Raw genomic sequence first — 24,167 nt, 5'->3', positions numbered from 1 at the left:
CTTAGAGTTTTCCTAAACTTACATTATAGTGACATTTCTATTGGCAAGTTCTGGAGCTTCAGAAGGAAAAATAGATAGAGTTGAACTAATAAATGTACAAGAAGTGAGAACATCCAGTAACAGGTAACTGAGCTGAAAACATTCCACTCCCCTTGTGAATCTTAGAAACAAGAAAATCCCAGTCAGTCCCATCTCAAAGAAGAGGGCCTCGGGACATTAATATCTAATGTATTATGGAAGTAAAAGCACCAGAATCATCAGAAAGTACAAGAGAATTTGACCTTTTCGGGTTTCTACTGCATTCTGTGCTTCTAGAAGAAGCTTTCACAGAACTAAAAGGGTGTCACAGATAAGCACCCAAGGAAGGCATTACCAGGTATAATAGAACAGAACTCAATAGGACCCTCATATCAGAGAAGCGGTTTTATATATGCATTTTCTGGCATGGGAAAGCAACCTCAATGATCATTCTGTATCTTATGTTTATAGTCTAAATTACAGTATACCACTCAAAGAGCTAGGAAAGAGATGAGCTAGGATTCAACCAAAAACCATCAGATCAATACTCCCTTGCAATTATTCATGAGCTTGGTCATCTCTGCACTTCAGTGCCACTATAGATAAAATACAAAAGCTCATTCTTCTCATAACATAGCACATGACCAAAGACCATAGTGGTCCACCCAGTTGAAATTGATTCAGTTTGTGTAGACATATAACATCTCTTATGTAACTCAACCTTCCTCACTCCCCCCCCCCCCCCCCCAGCACCAATGTCCTCTCCATTTCTCCCAAGCAGGTCCAAAGCCTGCCACAGTTATAACCTCCACCACCTCCGCTATTAGGCCATTCCAGACCTCGACATCTTCTAGTACTAATTTCTATAGTGCTACTAGACATTTACAGTGCTGGGCACAAACACATAAGAGACATCCCTGTTTGACAGAGGTTAGAAACTATTCAAGTCAAACAGTACAAATAATCAGTTCAACAACCTGCCCTCTTCTTATGTCTTGTCACCAAGTCTCCCAATAACTTCTCATCAGACTATGAACAGTAGCACTGAATGCACCAGAATGATTTTTTCCTCACTTTGGTTTAAAAATGATAGAATTCCTCATATCTTCTATATTTAATACAGTACAAGAGAAATGCCAGTCATGTTAAAACACATTTAATGCTGTCAACTGAAACTGATCAGTTGCCTCAGGTTATAAGCCATTCTACACACTCTGGCTGTAAAGGAGATATTGAGGTGTATTTTCAAAGCACTTAGACTTACAAAGTTACACAGAAACCTATGGAACTTAGCCTCCCAAAGTGCTTTGAAAATATGCCTCATTGTCACAGTAAACAGTTCAGCTGCTTCCCTCTTGGAATCCCCTCCCCTCGCACACACACACTATATGGCTATAGTAAAACTCATCAGTATTAGAATACCTCCTTCCTCTTTGTGGTAAGCTCAAGTATAAGGTCTGAACCATGAAAAGAAAATGGTCTTTTCTTGGCCTTGTGAACAATATGATGGGAATAGACCCTGCCAACCACCTTCTATGTGGACACAGTCATTTGAACCCTGGCCAAAAAAAAAAAAAAAAAAGAGGATCACAACTTCCAGTTAAAAATAATTAACATGTTTCCCCTTACTACATTTACCAAGAGTTTCAGAAGGATGAAAGCTTTAATGAGAGTCTTTGGAGCACATCATGGCCTTCTAACTATCCAAAAGGTTAAAAGACAGGCTCCCGATTCTGTTATTCATGTCCCACTTCACTTACACAGTGTAGAAGAACAGGACTCATAAAAATTTATTCATAATTTGTGCCAGAATGTGATAGTTTTGCAATCGTTACCATTGTTATGTTTGAAATTATTCACACTTTGTGGTTTTGTCATTTTGGGCTTTCAAATTTCTTGTTTGAGTGACTCTAATCTATTGAGTCATTAGATAAGAGCATAATAAAGTTTTTAAGGGCACAACAGGTTTTTGGAACCTCTGGCAGACAAAGGAACCTGATCAAGGCTCCTATAACTGAAATTCACTCTTAGCCAAAACATGTCACATTGGTAACACTGGAAAGCTCCAAGGATCTTTCTTTACAAAAAAAAACTACAGCCTACATTATAATTATCATTTTTCAAGACCCTAGTCCTTACTCTGTGTACTAACCATTTACCATTTTGGCGTCCCGCTCCACCAAAACGTTGACTTAATTCAAAGTTTTAAGAGCAGAAACTGGCATAAGTGCCTTATCCCATTTCTTGAACTATCCCAAGTATTAATAGCCAAATACATACTGTCCGATCGCCCCATACAAAATCATTAAGTAAATGCATATTTTGGTTTACAGGAAATACAAATGTTTAACCTTTTTGTTCATAAAGTTTTGCTATAGATAATATGAGATCTTTGAAGAACATTGCTATGGACCTATGATAAAATCAACCCCATACCGACTTCACTATACTGGCCAAAATGAGATCTTTCATGTTCACCTCTTGGTCCCATTTTCTAGAGGACAGGATTCAAACTACCATCCTCACTGTCCACTCCACAAAGCAAAAGGTGTTATTCTTTACACTTGCTATGTCCCTTTACGTTGAGCAAGTAGGGATTCAGGGGCTGCCCTCTACACTGGTAAATTGAGTTTCCCACTGGTTCCTCTACTCTGGACAAAACGGGAATCCTACTGCCCAACTTACAGAGGGCACTATACTGCATTGAGCAAACCGGGATCGCTACTATGCACTCTTTACCCAGCAGGGTAGGATTACCACTAGAAGTGTTGATGTCCTTCCCCCTCCCCTTACTGTGAGTCGGTCCCTTGCCCCCTCCCCGTACCTCCTCGCATTCCTCCCGGCTGCCGGCGCGGCTCTCCAGCATCTCGCAGAATTGCTCCAGGCTGACGGTCTCCTCGCTGCGACTCACGCGCTCCTCCAGCCATCGCAGCACGGCGGTATGGTGCCGAGCCACCAGTGACTCAGCAGCGGCCGCGTCCCGCAGCCGCGCCGCTGCCTCCCGCAGTTCGGACTGCTCCAGCAGCAGGCTGGGAACGGGCAGCGCCACCGAGTCGGACGCATGGGGCAGCCGGGCGGGCGCCGTGCCGGGATCCGCCGGCCCTGCTCCTCCTCCGCCATTCTCCAGCTCTTCCTCATCGCCGCTGGCGTTGCTGACCGCGTTCCCCATAGGCACGAGCCGCTCTTCCGCCCCCCCAGGGCTACTCGGAGAGCTTCAAGAAGCCCCGACCGCAAGACAGCTGTCACTCTCCGATCCCGGCTCTGTCCGCCACACCGCCGTCAAGCGCCGAGCCCGGCGAATTGTCGCGAAAGGCCGCGAACCACTTCCGCCTTGGACGAGTCGTCGCTTCCGCGCTGCGCTGTGACGTCACACGCAAAGAGGCAGGCAAGGAGGTTTGATTGAGAACCACCGCCTTAAAGAGCCAGGCACAGGCCAGACCAGTGGTTGCTCTTACGGCCAGTAGGGTTGCATTTCCATTTGCAATGTGCATTAATCATTTCCCCCCCTGGAGCCTTGTATGCTGACAGCTGTAGTAGTCTACAGTCAAGTTTGGCATTTTCAGTCCTTGTATTCTCCAGTTTGTTAGAGTCTTGGCATCCATCATCTGTTATTTATTTCAGCTGCATTGCCTTTTTTTCAGTCTCCAGTTTTTGTACATTTCAGCACCAGAAAGTTATTTTTTTTATTGCACTGTAATCTTCAACAAAACTAAGAGGTCTGAAGCAAAAATCTCTGCAAAACTTTGCGTGAATCTCTGTGCATTCTGACCACCAATTAAAAAAAAAAAGTCTAGGTTTTCAGGATCTCTCCCGTATGTATGATATATATTTGCATAATACCTCTCCTGAATATATTCGGGGGGAGGGGGATATGTAGATATCCTGAAAATCAAGCCTGTGTGAATGTGTTCTTATTAAAGATCAGAGAGCTTCTTATCTTACGTACCTACATGATTCTTCTTGACATCATCTGATTCTGATGATATTCATTTGCGATGTATAGAATATGGACAGCTACCAAATAAAAAACCCCGCGCGTTTAATAAATTATCTTGAAGAATAACTTATGTAACTTCTAATTTGGTCGGGGCAAGTAAGTAATGTACCTTTGTCAAAAAACGGCAACATGTGCAAAACTTCAAATCCCGAAGTCATCTTTAATTATTGGCCACCCTATCCCCTTAAGACTTTTTTGCGTCAGTGTTAGATTGTAGGAAACTTTTAAGAAAAAAAAAGCAAATTTATTTAACGGTTGCTTCTTTGCAATATTGTTTAGTAGAAGGGGCAGATTACTTTTAACAAGGAATTTGTCGGGGGTTTTTTCAATTCCTCTTTCTTGCAGAAAAGGTGTACTGTCTCTTTAAGAAAGTCGTCTCCTCTGCAGGTAGTACTTAAAGAGAAACAGGAATGTAGCAGGGCTTGTCTACCCGGGCTGACAATGGCAGGAAGCCCAGAGGAGAAACAGCAGCCCCCCTTGATCAGTCTATCAGTAGTAAGTCCTTAGCCGAGGAGGTAGCTGGTTTTAACCGAATTACCAGTGCTCTTGCCATGCTGGGCTACCTGTCAGCTGCAGCCATCTGCCTGGCAGCGGTGGTGCTGATCGATTTCGATCCCTGGTCCCTGACCTTCCATGACATCCCGGGTTACTTATACCTGTTCCCCGAGAATTCGGCTAGGGGAGCAGAGAAGCTACTGAGCAAAGAAGAGCTGCACCGGTACACCGGAGTCACGGGCAGCTCTGGACTATATCTGGCCGTGCTGGGACAAGTGTTCGATGTACAGAAAGGGAGGGAGCACTATGGACCGGGAGGCTCGTATAGCTTCTTCGCAGGTGAGTAGTTGGACCCCTCTTTCCTTTTTGGGAAGGGTCAACAAAGCTCCCCTTAAATCCGTTCTCTCTCACACCCTTTAATGGCGTGCTGTAGTTTAAGCAAAAACTATGAAATAGCACCCACATTCCTTCAGACTCCTAATATGCATGCCCTGAAAGCACTTCAATAACAAAAAGAATAGCACGTCCAGACCCTAAATCTTAAATAAAAGACCAAACCGTTTCAAAATGGGCATTTCTCTGTGTGGCCACCGTTGTTAGCCGGGAGTTGGAGATACATCTGGTTCCATAGAGTACAGTAAAGTTACAATAACCCGTTATTTATTGCTATTCATATCCTAAAATATTCGATGCTTAAGGCTTGTGTTTTAAGGTGTTTATAAATTGTAAAAGTAACTAACTTGTTAGTCTCACTCACACAAAGAAGGAATGACTCCGGCTGCACATACTGCAGCAGGACATGTTTATCCACTCCTACCCTAGTTGAGATAATATCTAACCATCTCTCTGACCTTGTGTGCAACTTTCTTTAAATCGGTCACCTTACTTTCTAACTTTTCCTACTTTCTTACCTATCCATATATGTTACATCTTTGCTTTACCCTTCACTATCAATTATAATGTTCTATTACGTATTGTGTTGACATTGCAAGTAGTATACTATCCACCTTATAATTGAAAGAGAAAAACGCCTAGATTTCGACCCAAATCGGGAGATAGACGTTTATCTCACAAAAACGAATAAATCGGTATAATGGAAAGCCGATTTTGGACGTTTTCAACTGCACTCCATCGCGGAAGCGTACAAAGTTGACGGGGGCGTGTCGGAGGCGTGGCGACGGTGGAACTGGGGCATGGTTATCGGCCGAGGAGAGATGGGCGCCTTTCGCCGATAATGGAAAAAAAGTATGCGTTTGTAGCTAGAATTTAGGGCACTTTTCCTGGACCCTGTTTTTTCACGAATAAGGCCCCAAAAAGTGCCCTAAATGACCAGATTACCACCAGAGGGAATCGGGGATGACCTCCCCTGACTCCCCCAGTGGTCACTAACCCCCTCCCACCACAAAAAATGATGTTTCACAACTTTTTATTTTCACCTCAAATGTCATACCCACCTCCCTAGCAGCAGTATGCAGGTCCCTGGAGCAGTTGTTAGGGGGTGCAGTGGACTTCAGGCAGGTGGACCCAGGCCCATCCCCCCCTACCTTTTACAATTGTGCTGCTTAATGCTTAGTCGTCCAACCCCCCCAAACCCACTGTACCCACATGTAGGTGCCCCCCTTCACCCCTTAGGGCTATAGTAATGGTGTAGACTTGTGGGCAGTGGGTTTTGAGGGGGATTTGGGGGGCTCAACACACAAGGGAAGGGTGCTTTGCACCTGGGAGCTCTTTTACCTTTTTTTTTTGTTTTTCTAAAAGTGCCCCCTAGGGTGCCCGGTTGGTGTCCTGGCATGTGAGGGGGACCAGTGCACTTCGAATCCTGGCCCCTCCCACGAACAAATGCCTTGGATTTATTCGTTTTTGAGCTGGGCGCTTTCATTTTCCATTATCACTGAAAAACAAAAACGCCCAGCTCACAAATTGTCGAATAAAACATGGACGTCTATTTTTTTCGAAAATACGGTTCGGTCCGCCCCTTCACGGACCCATTCTTGGAGATAAATGCCCATGGAGATAGACGTTTTCGTTCAATTATGCCCCTCCACGCCATACTTTGTATTGTTATTTAAATATTTTTATTGCTGTAATTGCCTATTGCACATGTTTGATCTATTCTTACTGTAAACTGCCTTGAGTGAATTCCTTCAAAAAGGCGGTAAATAAATCCTAATAAATAAAATTATTTTCCAGCTAATTAGAAATGACGCAGTGCTGTCACTTAGCAAGGTGCTGAATCAAAAGCATAATAATGAGGAGCAGGGAAATTTTACAAAAAACTAAGGGGTGGGTGGGGGTCTAAGGAACAGAAGCGCAAAGGTGAGAGAGTCATAGAGAATGTCCCCCCCCCCCCCCCCCCCCGTGTTTACCCAATAAATACTCTTTTTTTTTTTTTTATTTAAGGTGTTTTGGCAATTAAAACCTAAAATCAGAAGCCCTAGCTATACCGTAGGAGCACCCACTCATAGAAGAAAAAAGGAAAGCAAGAGAAATATATGTTATGTTTTACATCGCAAATTGCCCAAGAGCCTGTGGATGGCATTTGATGCATTTGCTCCTCATACCTGTTTTATCGGTCAAAACTGAGCTCCATGTCCATTGAGAAACATTATGGGTCTGGAATTGTTATTCATGTTTGAATTCTAAAACTGATCTGAAATTAATATGTAATCAGTTAACAATGAATTGTGAGCTAGGAGCTTGTACAGATATTCCTTGGTGTTTTGTCTACAGGGAAAGATGCTTCCAGAGCTTACGTGACTGGTGATTTCTCAGAAAATGGCCTGGTAGACGATGTGTCTGGGTTATCACCATCAGAAATGTTAACCTTACAAGACTGGCTTTCCTTTTACAAGAAGAATTATGTCTTTGTCGGTACGTGATCAGCTTTAACATCTTCACCACTTCCAGTTTTGTTCTTTCCTTCCCTCTTCTTCTCTTGTTTTTTTTTTCCAAGCAGGAGCCAGCAAGAGCACTATCAGCCTTGGAGACTTTGCAGAGGTTCTGTTTCCTGAAATGTCTTTTCTTCAGGGGAAATCATCTGTACTCCATGGCAGCCAAATTTTGAATCCTGTAGGCTAGAAAAAGGATGTCAAAGTTGGGATGTTCAAAATTTGATATGTATTTTACAAAAGGCTCACTGAACAGGTACCTGTCTTTTTGTAAAATATGTATAGAGCTGCAGGAAAAACAAATGTGCGTATTTGGTGGCATGCACAGTGGAAACAGCCATTTTTTCAAAAACACACATCCAAAAACAAAGAACAGTAATACTTGGGGCTCTGTATGTGTAAGTAGCAACACTTATAAGCTCAATCACTTCCACTTGTAAATGGTGGATTTTGCAGGATTTCATGGCCAAGGGGAGCCAATTAAGGAGGCAAAGTCCAAATCTCATATTTTATACATTTTGAGGTGATTTTTAACCCCAGAGAAGTAAACACATTTCTCCCCTGAAGCTCTTCTCCAAAGCCCAGATCCACATCAGAAGCTAAGCTCACAATTATCGTGCGTGACTTTGTGCAAGTGTAAATACTAGTGTTGACATTTTTCTAGGTGTACTTGTATTGCTGTCTACACTACATCCAGAACATGCTTTCTTTAAATCTGTGTATGCTGCTGCCATACACATATACCCCCCCGGATTCTATATATGGCACCTGAAATTCTGCAAGGAAACCGAAGCGTACTCTATAACAATGTGCATAACTTAATTGGTTAACTAGCTAATCAGCATGGTTAATTGGATGTTAACAAGCAATTATCAGCACTAATTGGCATTAATTGAGATTTACATTCACAACTCGCTAAGGGCCTCTTTTTACCAAGCTGCGGCAAAAGGGGGCTGACGCTGGCATTGGCACGTGCTGGTAAAAGGGAAGTCTCGCCTTCCTGTAGGAAATGGTTGTGTGGCAAGTAAAGCACTTGCAACATGGCCATTTCGAGGGGGAGCCATTGAGGTGGCGGTAAGGGCTCTCGTGTTAACCCGGCAGGAACCAGGCAGCGTATGGCACTGCCCAATTACCACCGGGTATACTCCGGCGCTACAGAAAGAAATACATTTTTCTAGCACCACAAATGACAGCACGCTAAGGGTAGGAAGTACCACCAGGCTGCTGCGGCAGCCCGGCAGTACTTCCTGTACAGCAAGCGGTAAGCCCACATTGTGCTTACTGCCGCTTTGTAAAAGGAGCCCTAAGTGTGTTCTATAATGTGGTGCGCCTAAATTCTAAATCGCATAGTTGAAAAGGGGACGTGGCCATGGGTGGGGCAAGGGCGTTTCTAAAATCTGTGTGCATTATTATGGAATACATACACTCTCCCCCGGATTCTATATAGTGTGATTAGATTTAGGCGCCAAAATCGGTGCAGATTCTATAACACTGTGCGTAACTTAATTGGCTTAGCAAGCTAATGAGCATTGATATCAGCACTTAACAAGCAATAATGAACACTAATTGGCAATGATTAGAATTTAGGCTCACAACTCGCTAAGCGTATTCTGTAATGGTGTGCTTCAAACTTCTAATGCTTGCAGGCAAAAAGGGGAGTGGTTATGGGTGGGAAAATGGGCGTTTTGTGGGTGTTCCAAAATGTAGACGCCTTCTTATAGAATATGGTCCAGTGCGCCTAAATTTACATGCAGGAATTTACACGTAGATTTAGGCACGGAAATATAAACTAAGTGTATTCTATAATCGGTGCCTAAATCTGTGTACTGATTATAGAATACACTTTTTTTTTATTTATAAGAATTTAAATTTACAAGCAATAAAATAACTTGCCAGAAATACAGAGAAAGTAATGCACAAGAATTATTAAAAATCAGGTAATTCTATACTCTTCCTTAAACCACAAAATAGGGAGAGTGAAACAAGACAAGGCGATCAATTAAACAACAGTAAACAGAAAAAAATGTGGTATTAACCTGATTATCCCCAGTTATTATTTATCTGAATCATTATTCCACATTGACCATCTGGTTGGCTTCTTCAAACCCAAAATTAGTAGAAATAATATACCTAATTTCATTTTTTTTCTCTTTTAAAACCAGAAATTATTTAACAATGCGATAGAATACACTTAGTTGGCACTGATTTCAGCACTGATTGTTTTAGGCGCCATATAGAATCTCCTCCTCTGCGCCTAATTTAGGTATTGGGATTTACACTAAGTAAAACGTGGTCTAAATGGACGTAACCAAATTTGGTCATGGGGTGTGGCTATTTCTAAAATCTATGCGCATTATTATAGAATACACCCGCTCTGCGCTTAATTTAGAAATTGGGATTTACACTAAGTAAAACGTGGTCTAAATGGACGTGACCAGATTTGGTCATGTGAGAGAGCTGCTCGGTGTATTCAATATACTGCGCAGAACTTTAAGCCTATTCTATAAAATGTAGTTGTACTTTAGGTGTAATTTTTTTCAGCCCATAACTACTTCTGAAATGCCCCCTTATATATGTAAGCCATATGAAATCAACTGTTTAAATTTTGATGTCGGTGCAGAGCATAAAACTTAGGAGGAAGAGGCTTTCAGTTCTCTTAGTGTTGAGTTAATACCATTTGTTTTCTAATGTGCAAGAGAAAGAAGATTTAGCCGTTAGAACCTTTAGCTAAGAGACATGACATTTCTGAGGATGCTATTGTTTAAACTTTGGCTCTGTGGCTGACTTTTTGTGGGATCTTGAGCAAAGTATTATATGTGATGTGCTTCAGTTTACCAAGATGCAGTACAAAGAAAGCATTGTGATCTATTTCTCTCCCTGAGGAAACTTAGATATATTCACCTTTATGAGCAACAACTGCTGTGTTATTCATTTATTTATTTGCCTTCCGTTAGTATCCCAGTGCAGCATCTAGCATGTTTTTGGAAGCTGGACAACAGAAGCTCCAGTAGACTGACTCTATTTGACTGGAGGAACCTAGTGGAACCTTTTTATAAACACAGTGGTCTGGTGACTCAGTGGCAAGTGCTTAAACAGGCAGAGGATGTGGGTTCAGTTTTTACATCAGGCTGGCTGGGGTTGGGAATGTAATGTGGAAGTAATGGGGAGATATGATAGAGGTCTATAAAATACTGAGTGGAACGGAAGGGGTAGACCTGAATTGCTTGTTTACTCTTTCCAAAAATACTAAGACTAGGAGGTATGCAATGAAGCTACTAAGTAGTACATGTAAAACAAATCAGAGAAAATATTTCTTCACTTAATATGTAATTAAACACTGGAATTTGTTCCCAGAGACCGTGGTAAAAGCAGTTAGCTTAGCTGGGTTTAAAAAAGGTTTGGATAATTTTCTAAAAGAAAGGTCTGTAATCTATTATTAAGATGAACTTGGGAAAATCCACTGCTTATTTCTAGGTTAAGCAGTATAAAATCTGTTTTTCTGTTCTGGGATCTTGCCAGGTACTTGTGACCTGGATTGGCCACTGTTGGAAACAGGATACCGGGCTTGATGGACCTTCGGTCTGTCCCAGTGTGGCAACACTTATGTTTTTTGGAGAGGGAATCCTAGTCATCACAAAGTAACAGCTTATCTTTGCCCTGATTATAACTCGGTGCCCACATTTGCATGCTGAGTGGATGTGTAATTTTATAAAATATAAGCACATGGGTATGTGCAACATTTATACAAATAAGCAGCATTCTCTTAGTAAAGACTTAGCTCATAAATGCAAAGGGGGTGTACATATAGAGGGGTCCAACATTTATGCCCATAACTTAGAGTGCTGCAATTATGCATGCCCACTTATGCCTGCTGTTGACATGGCATAAGTGGCAGGCTTAATTGCTGGCACATAAATGCCAATTTATGCTAGTATTCTGTAATTGAATCTGGGTGACCAGATGCAATTATAAAATTTGCCTTTAGCACGTTGCATCATGGCACCTTTATAGAATTGTCCCTTTAGTGGCTGGTTTTCTAAGAAACAAAGTCAAAGATGGCAAGGTCTGAAATGTCCAAATAGCAGACATGGTGGACGCAATCACTGTGACTGGATTTAAGGCCCATGATGACTGAGCACTGCTGCTGAAGTCTAGCTGAAGTCAGGGAAAGTTCTTGCAAAGCCTGGTGCTAATACACAGATGTCATTGGCATAAGAAAAAAAATGTTCATACCTATGGTTGACAAAACATTCCCAAGTGATCTGATATAAATGTTAAATTTTAAGAGGAGAGAGAGAACCCCTGAGAAACTCTGCTAGAACACTTGGAAAAGGATCCCTTTTTAATTTCTTCAACACAAAAAGCTTTTGATCCACTCCAGAACTGCTCCTGAGATTCCAATCTCACTGAATTTATATAATAACAAAGAGAGGTTTACTTTGTCAAAAGCAGCTGCAATATCAAACTAACAGAATCATTTGTTGAGCCTCAGCTCAATTCTATAACTGGGTGCCACCAATTAGGTGCCCCAGGGTGGGTGGTAGGAGTCTATTCTATAACAGAACCTATGCAAGCCTAACATTTATGCACTCGCACTTACACAAGCCGTAGAGCTGGCATACATGTGGGCACCTAAGTGTGTCAGGGTCATGCGTAACTTACAGCATTCTGTATGTTACACATGTAAGTGGGAACCTACCTATATCCTGCCCACTGTTCCCTCTAAGCTGAGCGGGCGTCCTCCAACTCAGGGGCGTAGCCAGACACCCAATTTTGGGTGGGCCTGGGCCCAAGATGGGTGGGCAGAACTCTGCCTTGTCTCACAAGTGACTTGGTCTCTCCCTCTCTCGCCTGCATGCCATATGATCTCTCAAACATCCCCCTCCCCCTCCCCTGCATACCTTTTAAACAGCAGATTTTCACCGGCAGCGAGCAGCAACTAATACACACTGCTCATGTTGGCCTCACAACTTTCCCTCTGATGCAACTGTTTCCGAATAGGCGTGAATACATCAGAGGGAAGGCTGTGGGGCTGATACAAGCAGTATGCATCAGTCGCTGCTCACTGCAGGTGAAGATCTGCTATTTACAAGGTATACAGGAGGGGCAGTTGTTGGGAGTTTTCGGATGGTGGAGCTTGGGGATTCCTGCCAGCCACATCATAGGTGTGCTGCTACTGGGTGGGCCTGAGCCCAAAGTGGGCCTACCTAGGCCCACCCTTGGCTACGCCACTGCGCCAACTGCATTGCTGTGTGTGGGGGGGTGTTGCTTCAATATAGTATTTTCAGTTGCTACAGACAGGCAGATTCCCTGGAATATTACAGAGCTTGCCTGGTCCTCACTATTGAAAATGTAATAGTGAAACAGCACCACCCACTGGTGGAGGACTCCTGCTTAGCTTAGAGGAACATACTCTCTCACATTTACAGAAGAGTGCTTAGGCGGTATACTGACATATAGACATGTCAGTGCACACCTACACATGTATATGCTAGTATTCTAAACATTTATGCGCACAATGGATACAGTGTTAGTACCTACTCTACAAAATGAATAGCACTGGATAGAACTAGGTTTCTGACCATGATTTTATAACTTCCTAAAAGAAAAGTCCATATGTCATTATTAAAATGGACTTGGGAAGATCTGCTTATTTGAATAAGCAGCATAAAAATGTATTGTGCTGTTTTGGGATCTTGCCAGGTACTTGTAATCTGGCTTGGCCACTGTTGGAAACAGGATGCTGGCTTGATGGACCTTCGGTCTGTCTCAGTATGGCAATACTTACGTACCACCGTAAATCCCCACACCCAGGAACACAGCATAACCAATGATCGTACTGGACAATATACAATCTTCATTCCCTTCGACCTTCATGGTGCCTGATACACACCTACCTCATTAGACCACAATATAATCTTGTATTTGTTATCAACCGACTTGATGAACGCCATTACGGTACCATGTAAGCCACATTGAGCCTGCAAATAGGTGGTAAAATGTGGGGTACAAATGTAACAAATAAATAAAATAAATACTTATGTACTTCTCCAAAAAAGGGTCACCTGTTCAAAATTAGACAACCCATACAAAAGTTGCACAGCAGAGCTCTGCACTATCGTTTATCATTTATTAAACTTGCTATACCGCTTTTTATTACAAGCAAATTAAAGCAGTTAACATTTAAAAAATTAAAAACAAGAAAAACAGCAAGGAACGCCACTTGTAGATAGGAAAGAATTAACTAACTTGCCATTCAGACACTGTCTCAGTCATACAAAGAATTTAGACAAAAAACATTCATCCAAGGAAAGTAAAAACTCGAAACAAAATCCAAACATAATCACATTCACGCAACTAAACCCATCCATGACCTCCTGCTGCAGAATCAACCCAGGCCTATACATAAAAGCCTGCTGGAATAAGTGGGTCTTTAATAGAGCACGAAAGGATGCAATGCTTGTAAACACGAGGTTGAAAAACTTAGGGGCCTTTTTACTAAGGCGCACTGAAAAATGGACTGCGCTATGTGTTATGGATGCACGCAGGTCCATTTTTCAGCGCTCCTGGAAGAAAAGCCTATTTTTGTGGCCAAAAATGGATGCGCAGCAAAATTAAAACCAGCGCGCGTCCATTTTCGGCTGGAGACCTTACCATCACACGTTGACTTAACGGTAAGGTCTCATGCATTAACTGGGTGGTAATCAGCATGCATAAACTGCCAATTACCGCCGGGTAAGCACCACACGATAGAAAATATTTTCTACCACGTGTTTTAAACACATGTCAAAAATGGAATTACCGCCTGGGGGATGCGGTAGCCGGGCGGTAGTTCCAATTTGATGCACATTGGACATGCGTAGTTTGCAGTACTTTCTGAAAAATAGAGTGGGCCTTTTACAAAGCCGCGCTAGCGTTTTTAGCTTGCACTAAAAATCAGCATGCGCTAAACGCTGAGATGCCCATAGGAATATAATGGGTGTCTCAGCGTTTAGCGCACGCTTATTTTTAGTGTGATCTAAAAATGCTAGCGCAGCTTTGTAAAAAACCACCAGAGCTAGGTAACAGGGAATGAAATTTATTTAACAAGCACTGTATGAAATATGAGTTCTTAATCACTTGGTGAATTTGGGACCTAAAAGTCAAAGAGGAATCCAATAGAGCACCCAAATTACGATCCTGACGATGAACTTTGATCGTGGTGCCAGAAGGCAGAATATCTGATAGGTATACTGGAGTGGCTTCAGAGGTAACAGTGGCGTAGCTGTGGGGGGCCTGGGTGGGCACAGGCCCACCCATTCTTTGCTCAGGCCCACTCAGCGGCGGTACCACCCGGTCCCGCCCTCACTTTCATCATTTCCTGTCTGGTGGGACCCGGCCGATGGAAGCCTGCAGGGCCGGCGCAGGCAGCAATAATTGAATCACTGCAGGCGCCAGGGATGCCTGTAAGGTACACCAGGGAGGGACGGCAGTGGCCTAGCTAGGTGGGGCGCCAGGGGAGCATCCGCTCTCCCAAACGGAGTTCTGCTGGCGCCTATTTTTTTTCTCGTCGTGTTGCATTGAAAATGTGTGCCGGCGGAAGTCCGCTTTCACGCTGCTTTTGCTCCCCCCGCACCATCAACCTGGCTCCACTCATGAGGGACGGGGATCAGCGATGAGAGGGAAGATGCCGGAATGCCGCAGAGGAGGAGAGATGTTGATGTGGGGTAGGTGAAAAAATCTATAATTTAAAAAAATAGCTCCGGGGGGGGGGGGGGGGGAGTTAGCTCTGAGCCCATCCAAAATACTGAGTCTGGCTACGCCACTGGTAACAAACAACGCCTCTGTTTTAGAAATATTCAAGCGCCAGCAGTTGCCACTCATCCAATCCAGTATACCTTCAAATATCAACAGCAGAACCCTCTTTGGGGTATAATTCTTGATTGAAGAACCAGAAGTGAATGGTCTTGTTAAGAGAGTCTTTTTTTAGACTCAGACAATTAAGATCAAGTAGATCTTACTTTCATCAGAACCATTTTAGACTGTTGATCCAAGCTGTAATATTAACACAATTAGATTTCAGTAATGCCTTATATCCATAGGCGGTCGGTCAGTGGCTCCGCTGGGGCCTTAGTCTATAAATATGTATCAAATGCCAAAGAGTAAAGTGGCAAAAATTTAAACAGTGTAAATTTCAATATATATATATGTAGGTCTCTTTGGCAATTGAAAAAGCGGATTGAAGAAAGTATTCCTAGATGATGCCTACGGATCCTCCATAGAGGCCTTCTACCAGTCTGCCTCGCTTGTCTCTTACACATCCCACTTGTCCTCAGCCAACACATCTATGGAAACAATTCAACTGTATTTAAAGATCCCTCAAGAGACAGTGCTGTGAAAATATCAAATTGTAACAATATTGTATGATTATTGTTACTTACGGTTTTTGCCAATGGAAACCAAAATTAGTAATAAAGATTCAGTACTGTGGAGGCTCCTAAACAAACTGGGTGGTATGTAATAAATCATGTTTATTTACAGAATTCAAACATGCGTGGGATAAACATAAAGGAATCCTGTGCAGAAGGAAGGGATCCTCAGGAGCTTAGCCTAGAATGGGTGCCAGAGCTGGTGGTGGGAGGCGGGGCTAGTGCTGGGCAGACTTATACGGTCTGTGCCAGAGCTGGTGGTGGGAGGCAGGGATAGTGCTAGGCAGACTTATACAGTCTGTGCCAGAGCTGGTGGTTGGGAGGCGGGGTTGGTGGTTGGGAGGCAGGGATAGTGCTGGGCAGACTTATACGGTCTGTGCCGGGGCTGGTGGTTGGGCGGCGGGGATAGTGCTGGGCAGACTTATACGGTCTGTGCCAGAGCTGGTGGTGGGAGGCAGGGATAGTGCTAGGCAGACTTATACGGTCTGTGCCAGAGCTGGTGGTGGGAGGCAGGGATAGTGCTAGGCAGACTTATACAGTCTGTGCCAGAGCTGGTGGTTGGGAGGCGGGGTTGGTGGTTGGGAGGCAGGGATAGTGCTGGGCAGACTTATACGGTCTGTGCCAGAGCTGGTGGTTGGGAGGCAGGGATAGTGCTGGGCAGACTTATACGGTCTGTGCCAGAGCTGGTGGTTGGGAGGAGGGGCTGGTGGTTGGGAGGCAGGGATAGTGCTAGGCAGACTTATACAGTCTGTGCCAGAGCTGGTGGTTGGGAGGCAGGGTTGGTGGTTGGGAGGCAGGGATAGTGCTGGGCAGACTTATACGGTCTATGCCAGAGCTGGTGGTTGGGAGGCAGGGATAGTGCTGGGCAGACTTATACGGTCTGTGCCAGAGCTGGTGGTTGGGAGGCAGGGATAGTGCTGGGCAGACTTATACGGTCTGTGCCAGAGCTGGTGGTGGGAGGCAGGGATAGTGCTAGGCAGACTTATACAGTCTGTGCCAGAGCTGGTGGTTGGGAGGCGGGGTTGGTGGTTGGGAGGCAGGGATAGTGCTGGGCAGACTTATACGGTCTGTGCCGGGGCTGGTGGTTGGGCGGCGGGGATAGTGCTGGGCAGACTTATACGGTCTGTGCCAGAGCTGGTGGTGGGAGGCAGGGATAGTGCTAGGCAGACTTATACAGTCTGTGCCAGAGCTGGTGGTTGGGAGGCGGGGTTGGTGGTTGGGAGGCAGGGATAGTGCTGGGCAGACTTATACGGTCTGTGCCAGAGCTGGTGGTTGGGAGGAGGGGCTGGTGGTTGGGAGGCAGGGATAGTGCTAGGCAGACTTATACAGTCTGTGCCAGAGCTGGTGGTTGGGAGGCAGGGTTGGTGGTTGGGAGGCAGGGATAGTGCTGGGCAGACTTATACGGTCTGTGCCAGAGCTGGTGGTTGGGAGGCGGGGATAGGGCTGGCCAGACTTATACGGTCTGTGCACTGAAGAGGACAGTACAAATAAAAAAGTAGCACATATGAATTTATCTTCTTGGGCAGACTGGATGGACCGTGCAGGTCTTTTTCTGCCGTCATCTACTATGTTTACATTTAATTTTGTTTTCTAGCCCTTCCTATTAATTCATTTTCCCACATTTCCTCCCCCCTTTGATTTCTACTTTTTTCTTCTGCTTCTCATTTTATCCTCACAGCATTTCCTCTACATTTTCCCATCTTGTTGTCATCTTTTTTTTTTTTTTTCTTATATTTTGGTTCCATTTCTTTTGCTTTCCATTGTGTTTTTCTTTAGGTTGCCTATACTCTTCCATTCTCCTGTTTCTCTCTGTCTCTCCTGCTGTCACACACCCCTTACTCCTGGCCTTCCCACTCATTAGGTTTTCCCCACCTCTCCATAATTCTCTCATCTTTCACTACTTTCTCGCATCTTCCCCTCAATTCTTCCCTCCTTCTTTTCTCCATACCACATTCTGCCCTTTCTCACTCATCTCTCCAACTCAAACTTCTCTTAACTTTTCTTCCTCTCTCTTTTTCCCTTTTTACCCATCTCTCTTCCTTCTATCTTCTGTCCTTCATCTCCCCCTAGCAACCCCCTCCCACACACACACACACTCTCACTCTCCTATTTCATCCCTACCAGTGCCCACTTTCACTTTCCCTGGCACTCTCTCTCTCTCATTCTTTTGTCTCCCTATCTTTCCCCGTCCTGTCTCTAGTATTTATTTTAAAACGATTTTTATTGATGAACAGACATTTGAAACAGAATTATTGAAAGCAGATATTTTGTAGTCATAACTACATATCTTATACATTGACTTACATTGTATCTGTATCATCAATTTTTTAACATTTACTCCCCACCTACCCCCCCCCCCCCCCCTATAACCTCTTTACTTTGAACTTCATACTTCATGGTAGCAGGTTCTTCCGTAATTTATCAGCAACCTTTTACCCAACTAACACAAGGAGTGTATGTCCACTTGGTTACCCATGACTGTCTCTAGCATTTAATATGCTCTCCCTCCTGGTAACTTTGCGCTCCCCCCCCCCCCACCGCCCCACCAGGTCTAGCATCTTTCCCCTCTCTCTCTCTTCTTCCCCTCCCTGTACAAACAGACCTATCACCTCTCCCTCTCCTTTCTGTCCAACAGGTCCAGCATCTCTCCCACTCCCTCCCTTTCCCTCGTTCATCATCTTACTGTTTCCCTCCAGGTCCAGCATCTCTCTCTCCCCTTCCCCACCTTACGCAGGTCCAATATATTCCTTTCTCAAATCTGTCTTCATGCTGGGCTCCTTTTTAGCAAGGCGGCAATAGAAAAATTAAAAACAGAAATGAGCTCCATGGAGCATTCATGGCCCTGTGCTAGGAGAGACTCTGATGTCCCTCCCCCTCTGATGTGTACTCCCCAGTGGTGAAGCCACAGGTGGGCCGGGGCCCACCCACTTAGGACTATTAGATTGTAAGCTCTTTGAGCAGGGACTGTCTTTCTTCTATGTTTATGCAGCGCTGCGTACGCCTTGTAGCGCTATAGAAATGCTAAATAGTAGTAGTAGTAGTAGGACTCAGGCCCACCTAACAGAAGCACTCATTTAGTGGTAGCTGGTGGGGATCCCAAGCTCTGCCAGTTGAAGATCTCCCCCTGATGGTGCTGAAAACATTGCTCTCCACTTCAGCAGTCTGAGCTTCCTAAGCTGGCACCTGCGCATGCTCAGTTTTCGGCGCATGCCTGCTGCAGGCTGCCAAGGTGGAGAGCAGTGTGGGTGGGCCGGGGCCCATCCACTTAGGGCTCAGGCCCACCCAACAGCAGCACATATTTAGTGCTAGCTAATGGGGATCCCAAGCTCTGCCAGCTGAAGACCTCCCCCTGATGGTGCTGAAAACACTGCTCTCCACTTCCTAAGAAGCTGATACTGGCCTCATTGCGTTGGGGGGGGGAGGGGAGAACACTTGGTGCCCACCCACTTTTTGACTAGGCCTACCCAAAATCTGCCGCCAGCTGAGATATATTTTTAAGTTGGTGGGGGAGGGGGTAGAACACTTGTTGCCCACCCACTTCTTGTCTAGGCCCACCCAAAATCTGCTGTCTAGCTACGCACTTGGTACTCCCTGTTGCCATTCAGGGTAATTGTGTTCAATGTGTTTGTATTTCCTGAATTCTTATTCTCTTTATTGACATTTTTTATTCTTTTCTGTGTTCTTTATGCTTTCATTTAGATTCATTTTCATTTCTCTATGAAACTAATAATCGGCGGATTAAAAACAAATCATAGGAAATTATTTTTTTCTCTGAAAGGTAAGCTGGTAGGCCATTTCTATGATGAATTTGGGGAGCCAACAGCTGCAGCTAAAGAGGCCAAAGCAGTCATGGATGAAGGGTTGAAGTTAAAAGGACAACAACAGGAGCAGAGAAAACAATTTCCATCCTGTAACTCAGAGTGGACTTCAACAAGCGGCACCAAAGTCTGGTGTTCTCAGAAAAGGTAAAGCAGATTTCCGTTACAATATTTTTCCTTTAAGAAAGCAGCTCTGGGACTGGCCCTGTGGTGGTGCTTTGTGCACACACTGTCATATGGAACATCTGGGGTTTGATCCCCTCTCCTGTTCTACAGGGCTGGGGATGCAGTTGAGACAGAATGCAGAACCCCCAGGGAGGGGGAGAAGGATTCATGGTCATTGCTCAGGGGTGACACCTAGAGTCTGTGATTGGAAGGTCCTGGAAGGAGCCCTGGTATGTGACTGTGAATCCAGAGTTATCACCGCATAATTAAGGGGGTCTTTTACTAAAGAATAGCTTCAGTTATCTGCAGCAGGGCCCATTTTTTTCCTATGGGCCCTGCTGCAGATAACTCGAGCTAACCTTTAGTAAAAGACCCCCTTAAGAAAGGTAACAGAAATGGGGGGGGGGGGGGGGGGGAATACCGCAGTAGCTGTGAATAAATGTTCATGGGACTAGAATTCAAAGCGCTGGTCCTAAGTGAGCTGGAGGTTCATTAGGGCAGAGGTTCCCAAATCTGCCAGGGAGGAACACCTAACCAGTCAGGTTTTCTGGATAGCAACAATCCTCCCAATATTTAAAAGGGTCAGGGAAAAGCTACAAAAATGGTATGGGATTTGCATTACAAGACATATAAGGAGAGACTTGCTGACATGAACACGTATACCCTGGAAGAAAGGAGAAACAGTGGTGATATGATACAGACGTTCAAATATTTGAAAGGTATTAATCCGCAAACAAACCTTTTCCGGAGATGGGAAGGTGGTAGAACGAGAGGACATGAAATGAGGTTGAAGGGGGGCAGACTCAAGAAAAATGTCAGGAAGTATTTTTTCACAGAGAGAGTGGTGGATACTTGGAATGCCCTCCCGTGGGAGGTGATGGAGATGAAAACGATAACCATGGGCATAGTTTGGGGGGCGAGGGGGACATTGCCCCCCCAAACGCAGGGCCATTGTGGCGCAAAGCAGCAGGCAGCTCTCGGACGGTCCCTCCTTCCTGTCCTCATCTCCCCACCCGACAACCCTCCTCTCCGTTCCTTCACCCTCTCCCTGCGCGTTTAACCCTTTTACTTTCAGGCGCAGCGACGGCAATAAAGAAGACAACACAGTGGGCTCGCCTCTAGCTTCTCCCTTCACTCACACAGTGTCCCGCCCTTACGGAAACAGGAAATACATCATCGCAGAAGGCAGGACACTGAGATTGGGTGGCAGCACCGGTGGTTGGGAGGCGGGGCAAGTACTGGGAAGACTTGTACGGTCTATGCCTCGAAAATGGCAAAGATAAATCAATATAAAGTAGCACATATGAGTTTATCTTGTTGGGCAGACTGGATGGACCATACAGGTCTTTATCTGCCATCATCTACTATGTTAGTGTGTTCGTTTTTGTTGACTGTGGGTAGAATCTTTTATGGAGGTCTTGAGGTGTTTCCGAAAGTAGTTGTGGAATTTATTTAGAATAGCAAGATCCTCGTTGCTTGGCTGCAGCACTCATGGAACAGTAACATGGATATAAGTGATACAGTCCATCCAGTTGATGTGTGCTGACTGAACTAATGTCTCTTTCCAAGTTTCTGTTTCACTCTTGTGTTCTGGTGAAAATGAAAGAAGTATTGACTGAGGTAGAAAACAGTTGTGAGCCACCATTGTATCGAGTTGATTTGAAAGATATCTTTCTTTCAGAGTGTGATTCTTAAACATCTACACATACAGTGTGATATTTGCTCAGACTCCTCATGCAGGCCTGTTGGCCGTTTTGGCCCACGTTGAGTCTAGAATTCCTGCTGGAATTCTGCATGACTGTGGAGTGCAGAATTTGCACATAATTCCCCAGCCAAATAGAATTCAACATTTTCGCACATAATCTGCTCTCTGGCTGGCTGGCTGGCCCCCCTGCCATCCATGAGCCTCGGTGGGCCCTCCGCAGCCCGCGATAAAGGCTGGCTGGGCCCCCGAGCCTTGGTGGGCCCTCCCTGGGCCTACTTGAACAAGTCCTGGTGGTCTAGTGGCCTCTTCAGGGGCAGGAAAGAACCCCACTCTTTTCTGCCCGCTGCCACTGCTCTCTGGCTAGTGCCAACGCTTCTTCAAAATGACCATCGAGACTTCAAGCGGTAATCTCGTGAGACTGCCACAGGAAGTCTTGGCGGCCCAGAGCAGTGGCAGCGGGCAAGAAAGAGTGGGTACTTTCCTGCCACAAAGAGGCACTCCTGATGCAGCTCCTCCCTATCCTACCTCATGGGTGAGTGCATGGGCGGCAGCTGAAAAAAAATATGGATGGTGTGTGGGTGCAGGAATGGAGGGAGGAGGGCAGCAAAAAAGGTAGGGAGGGGTTGTAAAAAGGTGGAGGGAGGGAGGAAGGGACTGTAAAAAAAAGGGGGGATGCTATGTGTGGGTGCAGGGAGAGAGGGAGGGGGCTGTAGAAAAGGTGGATGCCAGGGGGCTGGGAAAAATATGAATGTTATCTGTGTACAGGGAAGGGTTAATTTTGACAAATAAACTTGCAGAATTTGTAAATTTTGTGCACAGAATTTTGATTTTTTTTGAAGCAGAATTTCAGCAGCAGTATTCTAGCTGTATATACAATAAAGAACATTTAAGTACCTGCATATTGTTTTTTTTATGTTTTTTGTCACCTCTGCTGTTTTGTTTTCTTGTGGAGTAACCTGTGGAGGACTGTTCTTCTGGTCAAAATGAGACGTAACATTTTCCTCTTATCTTTTCAGCGGAGGGATAGAGAGAGACTGGACTGGGGTTCCCCGGAAGATGTATACACCTGGCTCAGAAGGACACCACTGTGTGTGTGTGCGGACTACTGGCTCCCCCACTGGACACTCAGGTTCTTCTGCGTACAGTAACCGAGGCGACTTGGACAACCCCAAACTGCAAGAATATGAAGGCTGTCACCCCAATTCTGAATGGTGCATGTTAAAAGACTAAGGGCCTGATTTCCTGACACAGAATGAGAAAAAGGCCTTCATGATTCAAGGCCTGAGAAAGAAAGGCTGCTTTCTCCAGTTCTTAAAATAAGTTCCTGTGTTATTCTACCTGGAAATGCTATGCCTTCTGGCTAATGCGGGGAGTGTGGGATGAAAAGGAAACTAACTTTTACAATCGAAATTCCAAATTAGAACTTTAACCCTATGGTTTATACAATCCCGTGGTGTATAGAGAAAAAAATATATACCTAGACCCAGTAAGAAAATGGGACCCGATATTCCGCTGGCAGTGCGTTCGCTGTCTGCCGCTGGTGTTAAATCCAGATTATTCAGTGCCATCCATTTGCGGCAACTGGCATTGAATAGCCAGGTTTATTGTGGCCACTAAAAAGTTAACTGGCTATGCCAGTATTCAGCACTAACTGGTTACGTTTTTAGTGGTTAAAGGTAGGCCTGCTATTTATGCAGCCTATTTTGACCACTCAGCATAGCCGGTTTGGTGCTGAATATCTGTGCCTGACTGGCTGTGTCACGAGATATCGCCGGTTAGTGGCTAGCCACTAACTAGGATGTTCAGTGGGAGATAACTGGTTATCTCACACTGAGTATCCACAGCAGGGGCGTAGCTACGGGTGGGCCTGGGTGGGCCCAGGCCCACCCAATTTCAGCCCAGGCCCGCCCAGCGCCAGCCCCAGCACCCATTGCCGGCCACTGCTGCTTTTCCTGTTGAGCAGCAGGGCCGGCGCTACAAAAAGAAGAAGCGCTAAAGGCGCTAAGGAAGACGAGAAATGTTTAAAAAAAAAAAAAGCGCGGCACCGGCAGGCACTGTCTCGGCAGCCTTGAGGCATTGGCTGCTGAGGCATTGGCTGCTGGCTCGCAGGCTCCTCCCGTCTGCGGGAGGAGCCTGCGAGCCAGCAGCCAATGCCTCAGCAGCCAATGCCTCAAGGCTGCTACTGCCGAGACAGTGCCTGCCGGTGTCGCGCTTTTTTTTTTTTTTTTTAACATTTCTCGTCATTTTAGCGCCGTTAGCGCTTCTTCTTTTTTGTAGCGCCGGCCCTGCTGCTCAACAGGAAAAGCAGCAGTGGCCGGCAATGGGGGCTGGCGCTGGCATGCAGGGCGGGCCTCGTCGAAGGAAAACATGGAAGGATGGGGAGAAAAAGAGGGAAAACAGATGGAAGGATGGGGAGAAAGAGGGAAAACATGGAAGGATGGGGAGAAAAGAGGGAAAACAGATGGAAGGATGGCAGAGAATGAGGGAAAACATGGAAGGATGGGGAGAAAAGAGGGAAAACAGATAGAAGGATGGCAGAGAATGGGGGAAAACATGGAAGGATGGGGAGAAAGAGGGAAAACATGGAAGGATGGGGAGAAAGAGGGAAAACATGGAAGGATGGGGAGAAAAAGAGGGAAAACAGATGGAAGGATGGGGAGAAAAGAAGGAAAA

The 24,167-nt window shown here is 45.1% G+C and overlaps 2 protein-coding genes across 3 annotated transcripts in view; one reads left to right on the top strand and one right to left on the bottom strand.

Annotated features, from left to right (window-relative positions):
• ZZEF1 (zinc finger ZZ-type and EF-hand domain containing 1) overlaps window positions 1–3,251 on the bottom strand; it is a 168,770-nt gene extending 165,519 nt beyond the window's left edge. For both annotated transcript variants that reach the window (XM_030185993.1, XM_030185994.1), the window contains exon 1: window positions 2,843–3,251. In XM_030185993.1, coding sequence (XP_030041853.1) covers window positions 2,843–3,187 — 345 coding nt within the window. In that variant the 5' untranslated portion in view covers window positions 3,188–3,251. The remainder of the gene's footprint in view (window positions 1–2,842) is intronic.
• Window positions 3,252–4,390: 1,139 nt separating this feature from the next.
• On the top strand, window positions 4,391–22,917 carry LOC115456479 (neuferricin). The gene is made up of 4 exons (XM_030185579.1): window positions 4,391–4,849; window positions 7,241–7,381; window positions 19,585–19,771; window positions 22,511–22,917. Exons 1-4 carry the CDS (start codon window positions 4,567–4,569, stop codon window positions 22,722–22,724), a joined length of 825 nt encoding a protein of 274 aa, XP_030041439.1. The 5' UTR covers window positions 4,391–4,566; the 3' UTR covers window positions 22,725–22,917.
• Window positions 22,918–24,167: the final 1,250 nt, after the last annotated feature.

Source organism: Microcaecilia unicolor, chromosome 13 (assembly GCF_901765095.1).
Source record: "Microcaecilia unicolor chromosome 13, aMicUni1.1, whole genome shotgun sequence".
NCBI classification, from domain to species: domain Eukaryota; kingdom Metazoa; phylum Chordata; class Amphibia; order Gymnophiona; family Siphonopidae; genus Microcaecilia; species Microcaecilia unicolor.
The sequence above is the reverse complement of the archived record's forward strand: the minus strand, read 5'-3'. Positions and strand labels throughout refer to the sequence as shown.

Coding starts and splice junctions, on each gene's coding strand:
- LOC115456479 (XM_030185579.1), top strand. CDS start 4,567: ATGCTGGGCTACCTGTCAGCTGCAGCCATCTGCCTGGCAGCGGTGGTG. Junction 4,850..7,240: donor CTCGTATAGCTTCTTCGCAG/GTGAGTAGTTGG, acceptor TTTTGTCTACAG/GGAAAGATGCTTCCAGAGCT. Junction 19,772..22,510: donor GTCTGGTGTTCTCAGAAAAG/GTAAAGCAGATT, acceptor TTATCTTTTCAG/CGGAGGGATAGAGAGAGACT.